Below are 9,836 nucleotides of genomic sequence, written 5' to 3'. Positions count from 1 at the left end.
CCCCCCTCCGATTCACTGATTTTTTGAAGGGTTTTTCATGTCTCTATCACCTTCAGTTCTGCTCTGATCCTAGTTATTTCTTGTTTTCTGCTAGCTTTTGAATTTGTTTGCTGTTGCGTCTCTAGTTCTTTTAACTGTGATGTTAGGGTGTCAATTTCTGATCTTTCCCAGTTTGTCCTGTTGACATTTAGTGCTATGAATTTCCCTCTAAACACTGCTTTAGCTGTGTCCCAGAGATTCTGATACGTTGTGTCTTTGTTCTCATTGGTTTCAAAGAACATCTTTATTTCTGCCTTAATTTCGTTATTTACCCAGTTGGCAATCAGGAGCAGGCTGATCAGTTTCCATGTAGCTGTGTGGTTTTGAGTGAGTTTCTCAATCCTGAGTTCTAATTTGATTGCAGTGTGGTCTGACAGACTGTTATGATTTCTGTTCTTTTGCTTTTGGTGAGGAGTGTTTTACTTCCAATTATGTGGTCAATTTTAGAACAAGTGTGATGTGGTGCTGGAAAGAATGTATATTCTGTTGATTTGGGGTGGAGAGTTCTATAGATGTCTATTAGGTCTGCTTGGTCCAGAGCTTAGTTCAAGTCCTAAATATCCTTGCTAATTTTCTGTCTCGTTGATCTGTTGACAATGGGGTGTTAAAGTCTCCCATGATTATTGTGTGGGAGTCTAAGTCTCTTTGTAGGTCTCTAAGAACTTGCTTTATGAATCTGGGTGCTCCTGTATTGTGTGCATATATATTCAGGATCGTTAGCTGTTCTTGTTGCATTGATCCCCTTCCCATTATGTAATACCCTTGTCTTTTTTGTTTTTTGATCTTTGTTGGTTTAAAGTCTGTTTTATCAGAGACTACGATTGCAACTCCTGCTTTTTTTTTTTGCTTTCCATTTGCTTGGTAAATATTCCTCCATCCCTTTATTTTGAGCCTATGTGTGTATTTATTTGCACATGAGATGGGTCTCCTGAATACAGCACACTGATGGGTCTTGATTCTTTATCCAATTTGCCAGTCTGTGTCTTTTAATTTGGGCATTTAGCCCATTTACATTTAAGGTTAATATTGTTATGTGTGAATTTGATCCTGTCATTATGATGCTAGCTGGTTATTTTGCCCGTTAATTGATGCAGTTTCTTCAGTGTCGATAGTGTTTACAATTTGGTATGTTTTTGCAGTGACTGGGTTTCAGTTTTTTCTTTCCATATTTAATACTTCCTTCAGGAGGTCTTGTAAGGCAGGCCTGTTGGTGACAAAATCCATCAGCATTTGCTTGTCTGTAAAGGATTTTATTTCTCCTTCACTTATGAAGCTTAGTTTGGCTGGATATGAAATTCTGGGTTGAAAATTCTTTTCTTTAAGAATGTTGAATATTGGCCCCCACTTTGTTCTGGCTTGTAGGGTTTCTGCTGAGAGATCTGCTGTCAGTCTGATGGGCTTCCCTTTGTGGATAACCCAACCTTTCTCTCTGGTTGCCCTTAACATTTTTTACTTAATTGCAACCTTGGTGAATCTGATGATTGTGTGTCTTGGGGTTGTTCTTCTTGAGGAGCATCTTTACAGTGTTCTCTGTATTTCCTGAATTTGAATGCTGGCCTGTCTTGCCAGGTTGGGGAAGTTCTCCTGGATAATATTCTGAAAAGTGTTTTCCAACTTTGTTCCATTCTCCCTGTCACTTTCAGGTACACCAATCAAACACAGGTTTGGTCTCTTCACATAGTCCCATATTTCTCGGAGGCTTTGTTCATTCTTTTTCATTCTTTTTTTCTCTAATCTTGTCTTCACACTTTATTTCATTAAGCTGATCCTCAATCTCTGTTATCCTTTCTTCCACTTGATTGATTTAGCTACTGATTGTTGTGTATGATTCACGAAGCTCTTGTGCTGTGTTTTTCAGTTCCATCAGGTCATTTATGCTCTTCTCTAAACTGGTTATTCTAATTAGCAATTCCTCTAACCTTTTTTCAAGGTTCTTAGCTTCCTTGCATTGGGTTAGAACAAGCTCCTTTAGCTCAGAGGAGTTTACTATTACCCACCTTCTGAAGCCTACTTCTGTCAATTCATCAAACTCATTCTCTGTCCAGTTTTGTTCTCTTGCTGGTGAGTAGTTGTGATCTTTTGGATGAGAAGAGGCACTCTCAATTTTTGGAACTTTCAGTCCTTTTGTACCAGTTTTTCCTCATCTCTGTGGATTTATCTACCTTTGGTCTTTGATGTGGGTGACCCCTTCAGATGGGTTTTTTTGTGTGGATGTCCTTTTTGTTGATGTTGATGCTGTTTCTTTCTGTTTGTTAGTTTTTGTCCTAACAGTAGGCCCCTCTGCTGCAGGTCTGCTGGAGTTTGCTGGAGATCCACTCCAGACCCTGTGTGCTTGGTTATCACCAGCCGAGTCTGCAGAACAGCAAAGATTGCTGCCTGTTCCTTCCTCTGGATGCTTCATCCCAGAAGGGCACCTGCCAGATGCCAGCTGGAGCTCTCCTGTATGAGGTGTCTGTCGACCCCTGCTGGGAGGTGACTCCCAGTCAGGCGGCATGGGGCTCAGGGGTCCACTTGAGGAGGCAGTCTGTCCCTTAGCAGAACTCTAGTGTTGTGCTGGGAGATCTGCTGCTCTCTTCAGAGCTAGCAGCAGGAATGTTTAAATCTGCTGAAGCTGCGCCTGCAGCTGCCCCTTCCCCCAGGTGCTCTGTCTCAGGGAGATAGCACATGGAACCCCCTGACTGGGGCTGCTGCCTTTCTTTCAGAGATGCCCTGCCCAGAGAGGAGGAATCTAGAGAGGCAGTCTGGCTACAGCAGCTTTGCCAAGCTATGGTAGGCTCTGCCAAGTTCAAACTTCCTGGCAGGTTTGTTTACACTGTGAGGGGAAAACTGCCTACTCCAGCCTCGGTAATGGCAGACGCCCATCCCCCACCAACTTAGAGCATCCGAGGTTGACTTCAGACTGCTGTGCTGGCAGCAAGAATTTCAAGCCAGTGGATCTTGGCTTGCTGGGCTCCATGGGGGTGAGATCCACTCAGCTAGATCACTTGGCTCCCTGGCTTCAGCCCCCTTTCCAGGGGAGTGAATGGTTCTGCCTCATTGGTGTTCCAGGCACCAGTGTATGGAAAAAAAAAAAAAAACTCCTGCAGCTGGCTTGGTGTCTACCCAAACAATCGCCCAGTTTTTTGCTTGAAACCCAGGACCCTGGTGGTGTAGGCACCCCAGGGAATCTCCTGGTCTGCGGGTTGTGAAGGCCAAAGTATCTTGGACCGGAATGCACTGTTCCTCATGGCACAGTCCCTCATACCTTCCCTTGGCTAGGGGAGGGAGTTCCCTGACCCCTCGCACTTCCTGAGTGAGACGACGACCCCATCCTGCTTCGGCTTGCCCTCCGTGGACTGCATCCACTGCCTAACCAGTCCCAATGAGATGAGCTGGGTACCTCAGTTGGGAATGCAGAAATCACTTACCTTCTGCACTGATGTCGCTGGGAGCTGCAGATTGGAGCTGTTCCTATTCAGCCATCTTTCTAGCCACCCAGAATACACATTCCATTCAACAGCACATGGAACTTTCTTGAAGATGGACCATATGACAGGCCACAAAATGAGCCTCAATAAATTTAAGACAATTGAAATTATATCAAGCACTCTCTCAGACCACAGTGGAATAAAAGTGGAAATCAACTCCAAAAGGAACTTTCAAAGCCATGCAAAAACATGGAAATTAAATAACCTGAATGATCGCTGGGTAGAAAACAAAATCAAGATGGAAGTTAAAAAATTATTCTAACTGAACGACAATAGTGACACAACCTATCAAAACCTCTGGGATACAGCACAGGCGGTGCCAAGAGGAAAGTTCATAGCCCTAAATGCCTACATCAAAAAGACTGAAAAGGCACAAACTGATAGTCTAAGGTCATACCTCAAGGAACTAGAGAAACAAGAACAAACCAAACCGATACCCAGCAGAAGAAAGGAGATAAAATCAGAGCAGAACTAAGTGAAACTGAAACAAACAAACAAAAAATACAAAAGATAAATGAAACAAAAAGCTGGTTCTTTGAAAAGATAAATAAAATTGATAGACCATTAGCAAGATTAACCAAGAAAAGAAGAGAGAAAATCCAAATAATCTCATCAACAAATGAAACGGGAGATATTACAACTGACATCACCAAAATACAAAAGCTCATTCAAGGCTGCTATGAACACCTTTACACACATGAACTAGAAAACCTAAAAGAGATGGATAAATTCCTGGAAAAATACAACCCTCTTAGCTCAAATCAGGAAGAATTAGATACCTTAAACAGACCAATAATAAGCAGCAAGATTGAAATGGTAATTAAAAAATTAACAACCAAAAAAAGTCCATGACCACATGGATTCACAGCAGAATTCTACCAGACATTCAAAGAAGAATTGGTACCAATCCTTTTGACACTATTCCACAGGATAGAGAAAGAGGGAACCCTCCCCAATTCATTCTATGAAGCCAGCATCACCCTAATACCAAAACCAGGAAAGGACATAACCAAAAAAGAAACTACAGACTGATATCCCTGATGAACATAGATGCTAAAATCCTTAACAAAATAGTAGGTAACTGAATCCAGCAACATATCAAAAAGATAATCCACCATGACCAAGTGGGTTGTATACCAGGGATGCAGGGATGGTTTAACATACACAAGTCAATAAATGTGATATACCACATAAACATATGAAAAACAAAAATCTCATGATTATCTCAATAGATGCAGAAAAAGCATCTGACAAAATCCAGCATCCCTTTATGATTAAAATTCTCAACAAAATTGGCATACAAGGAACATACCTCAATGTAATAAAAGCCATCTATGTCAAACCCACAGCCAACATAATACTGAGAGGGGAAAAGTTGAAAGCATTCCCTCTGAGAACTGGAATAAGACAAGAATGCCCACTCTTACCACTCCTCTTCAACATAGTACTGGAAGTCCTAGCCAGAGCAATCAGACAAGAGAAAGAAAGGGTATCCAAATTGGTAAAGAGGAAGTCAAACTATCACTGTTCGCTGATGATATGATCGTTTACCTTGAAAACCCTAAAAACTTCTCCAGAAAGCCCCTAGAACTGATAAAAGAATTCAGCAAAGTTTCCAGATACAAGACTAATGTACACAAATCTGTAGCTTTTCTATACACCAACAGTGACCAAGTGGAGAGTCAGATCAAGAACTCAATCCCCTTTGTAATAGCTGTCAAAAAAAATAAAAAACCCTTAGGAATATACCTAACCAAGGAGGCAAAAGACCTCTACAAGGAAAACTACAAAACACTACAGAAAGAAATCACAGACGACACAAATGAAAACACATCCCATGCTCATGGATGGGTAGAATCAATATTGTGAAAATGACATACTGCCAAAAGCAATCTACAAATTCAACGCAATCCCCATCAAAATACCACCATAATTCTTTAAAGAATTAGAAAAAACCATTCTAAAATTCACATGGACCCAAAGAAGAGCCCACATATCCAAAGCAAGACCAAGCAAAAAGAACAAATCTGGAGGCCTCACACTACCTGATTTCAAACCATACTATAAGGCCAGGTCACCAAAACAGCTTGATAGTGGTATAAAAATAGGCACGTAGACCAGTGGAACAGAATAGAGAACCCAGAAATCAACCCAAATGCTTACAGCCAACCGATCTTCAACAAAGCAAACAAAAACATAAAGTGGGGAAAGGACACCCTTTCAACAATTGGTGTTGGGATAATTGGCTAGCCACATGTAGGAGAATGAAACTGGATCCTCATCTCTCACCTTATATAAAAACCAACTCTAGATGAATTAAGGACTTAAATCTAAGAGCTGAAACTATACAAATTCTAGAAGATACCATTGGAAAACCCCTTCTAGACATTGGCTTAGGCAAGAAATTCATGACCAAGAACCTGAAAGCAAATGCTATAAAAACAAAGATTAGCTGGGACTTAATTAAACGAAGGAGCTTTTGCATGGTAAAAACAACAGTCAGCAGAGACAACAGATAACCCACAGAGTGGCAGAAAATCTTCAGAATCTATATATCTGACAAAGGACTAATATCCGGAATCTACAACACACTCAAACAAATCAGCAAAAAAAACAGACAATCCCATCAAAAAGTGGGCTAAGGACATGAATAGACCACTCTCAAAAGAAGATATACAAATGGCCAACAAACATATGAAAAAATGCTCAACATCACTAATGATCAGGGAAATGCACATCAAAACAATAATGCGATACCGCCTTACCCCTGCAAGAATGGCCATAACCAAAAAATCAAAAAACAGTAGATGTTGGCATGGATACGGTTATCAGGGAACACTTCTACACTGCTGATGGGAATGTAAACTAGTACAGACACTATGGAAAACAGTGTGGAGATTCCTTAAAGAACCAAAAGTGGAACTGCCATTTGATCCAGCAATCCCACCACTTGGTATCTGCCCAGTAGAAAAGAAGTCATTATACAAAAAAGATACTTAAGTTGCACACGCATGTTTATAGCCTCTCAGTTTGTAATTGCAAAATTGTGGAACCAACCCAAATGCCCATCAATCAACGAGTGGATAAAGAAACTGTGATATATATATATATACACACACACACACGATAGAATACTACTCAGCCATAAAAGGAATGAATTAATGGCATTTGCAGTGACCTGGATGAGAATGGAGACTATTATTCTAAGTGAAGTAACTCAGGAATGGAAAACCAAACACCGTATGTTCTCGCTGATACGTGGGAGCTAAGCTGTTAGGACACATAGGCATAAGAATAATACAATGGACTTTGGGGACTTTGGGGGAAGGGTGGGAGGGGGTTGAGGGATAAAAGACTACCAAAAATAGTGTGATGGGTGCACCAAAATCTCACAAATCACCACTAAATAACTTACTCATGTAACCAAACACCGCCTGTACCCCAATAACCTATGGGAAATAAAAAATAATTTAAAAAAAGCTTAGCCCAGTCATCACATGGAACCATGAGAAATAATAAATTATGGTTCAAGCAAAAAAAAAAGAAATGCAAGTGGGATTAATTGATTATAATATTGGTTTGGTTTATTTGGTTTAGTAAGAAATAAACTGAGCATATGTATCTGATGAAATAGCTTCTAAAATTAAAACATGCTGTAAATATAAAAATAAGTAGATTTTGAAAAACTATATACATGTGGAATCTGATAACATACTGATATTTCCTCATAGTCAGACTAATCTGCATTTTAGATGATATGAAGGTAAGAAGGAGATGGAAGCATAGTTTCGTAGTTTGAAATTATGAAAAAGCCATGAATTGTTTTGGAGGCCAGCTACTGTACTGAGCCATTGTCAGGAATTAGAAATATTTTGATTTTATAAGTCTAATGGTTGGTTTATAAGTGATAGAGTCCCAATCTTGGTTTTACAATACTCTAAAGTTTTAAAAATTCTTTTGGGAGTATTGTGAAATTTCCAAATACCAACCATATTTTAGTTTTTTTTATGAAATATGTCATTTGTGGGAAAATAAGTCATTAAATTGTGAGAATAGGTACCTTCTGCTCCCAAAAGTTGGAGGCTGGCAGATTATGCCACTCTCTTACACCATAACGATGGAAATTGGGAGGATTTTTTTTTTCTTAATTCTAGCAGAGGAGATAGGGTTTTAACATATCTTTAAAAGGGGGTTTTGCTGGTTTTCTGTAGCTGGCAGAGCTGAGTAATGCATAGTGTGATTTCCTGCCTCGGCCAGCAGAGGCCTCCATGTGCCTCCTGAAGTCAAGTTTTCCTTGATTCCGGAAGGAATGTGAGACCAATGAGTTGCCTGTCAAGGACAGCAGGAATCACATGTAAGGGCAGCATGTTTCTGAGATTCTATTCCAGGTTTTCAGCAGATGTGCCCATACCAATGGTGCTTGCTCTGTGTCAGGCAGAAGACAGGGACTATCCAGAAATTCCTTGTAACAGAGAGCTAGGGCTAACATCACAGTTGCTTTTGTATCTGGGCGAGGCCTCCCTGTAACTCCTGTTAAAGGCATGTCAATTCTGGGGTGGCTACAAGTTTGAAGTGTGCACAGATGAGTTATTTCTAAGAATCTAGGCTTGGCCTTGTGACCTGCCAATAGGAAGTAGGTGAAAGGACAGCGTGCCAGTTCTGAGGCTAGGATTTAAGAGGCAGGCCCTGTGCATGTTGTCTGTTGTTAGGAGAATAAGCCAGCACGAGACTGCAAGAGAGATGTTAGCAACTTAGGCCATCAACTCAGATGCCCCAGCTAACAGCCAGCAGACCCCAAGGGCAGTGGACCCGCTGCTGAGCCACCTAGCAGATTCATGAGCATGCTTAACTGAAATTAGCCCAACCCAGCTGGTTAGAGGACAATTGCTCTGTAGACCTCTCGACAAGTGATCAGTAATAAACAGCTATTATTTTTAAAGAGATTTGAGGTGGCTGGTTACAAACTAGCAAAATAATGTCCTCTGATTATAATCATAGCAGTCACAAGGTGATTACTGATACTTATTTTAAGATAACACTACTACATTAACAAAATATTTAAACAATAATATGAGATAATATTTCAACAATCATAAAGTGATTACTGATACTTATTTCAATATGATTACTATTACATTAATAAAATATTTTAACAACAATACGAGATTCATATGCCTACTTTGGAAATAATTACCAAATTTTTATTGATGCTTGGTAGAATTAGTAGAAGACAGTGACTCCTCCTATGATATTTCTAACACCTCTCTACCAACCGACTATATTTTTATAAGAAATGTATTTCAGGACAGAAAGTGTGAACTCACAGTCCTTCTGCAATGCACTCCAGTGAAAGCACATTTCCCCTTAATTCCTCTTTGTTACTTGCATTGCCTTCTGGAGTTAAAAATGTTGGTGGCCTCTCTCTACTTGATTTAGCTGCAAACAAGAAAATCAATATGCATTACAACTTATAATATGTATTTCTATAAACACTTCATTGTTAAAAAAGCTGTCTAAAATTCCAATCCCTTTTTAAGCTACTTAACATTAATTGTGAAATTTGTTAAGCTACACATACACACTCTCTGCGTTATAAGTAGTCATCACTTACACTTACTCAAGTTACCCAGGAACAGAAACAACCTTGGTTGCATAAGCACTAATAATAAGGACTGTTTTCCTTTTGTATATTTCCTTAATTTGGGTTAGGTTTTTACAAATTTTCTGTGGGTTAGAAAATTTTCAAAATGTTGACATGGAGAGGAAATCATGTTATTGAACTACATTTCTCTTAGGATTAGTGCTTAGGTCAAAGCAAAAATTAACTGTCTATCTTCTGGAAGATGTTAGGTTTTTATAAAGATATGGTTATAGAAGGGGTATTCTTGTTTACAGTGGGGACAACATTATAGCCAATACTACTGATTAATCATATTAACATCCTCAAACTGCAAGGGTTATGGAAAACAAAAGTAGAGAGTTACTGACAGAGGTCTTGCAAATATTATGCTACAAATGAAGAATAATGATGGAGTTAAATAAATGGAAATCGTTTTCCTCAGTAAAAAAATAAAGAGGGTCTAAGTCAAAGATCTTAGGGATAGTTATACAGGCCATCTTCTTTTTTGTGGAGGCCTTTCCAAAACATAGCCTTGTCTTCTGAAGTTCTCTTAGAAAAACTTGGAGCAGAAATTACATCATCTTAAGGTTTTATAGCCATTGAAGGTTTTCAACTCTTTAACGCATTATCTACTTGATGCTTATAAAAATTTAATGAAAAGGAAATATATTATGAATCATTCTCATTTCTCAGAAGAAAAAATTCAATGC

The 9,836-nt window shown here is 39.3% G+C and overlaps 1 protein-coding gene across 5 annotated transcripts in view; it reads right to left on the bottom strand.

Annotated features, from left to right (window-relative positions):
• NRCAM (neuronal cell adhesion molecule) overlaps positions 1-9,836 on the bottom strand; it is a 326,614-nt gene that overhangs the window by 80,094 nt on the left and 236,684 nt on the right. For all 5 annotated transcript variants that reach the window (XM_011948188.1, XM_011948189.1, XM_011948191.1 and 2 more), the window contains one exon: positions 8,831-8,942. In XM_011948188.1, coding sequence (XP_011803578.1) covers positions 8,831-8,942 — 112 coding nt within the window. The remainder of the gene's footprint in view (positions 1-8,830; positions 8,943-9,836) is intronic.

This window comes from Colobus angolensis, unplaced genomic scaffold, assembly GCF_000951035.1.
Source record: "Colobus angolensis palliatus isolate OR3802 unplaced genomic scaffold, Cang.pa_1.0 Scaffold275, whole genome shotgun sequence".
Taxonomy (NCBI): Eukaryota; Metazoa; Chordata; class Mammalia; order Primates; family Cercopithecidae; genus Colobus; species Colobus angolensis.
The sequence above is the reverse complement of the archived record's forward strand: the minus strand, read 5'-3'. Positions and strand labels throughout refer to the sequence as shown.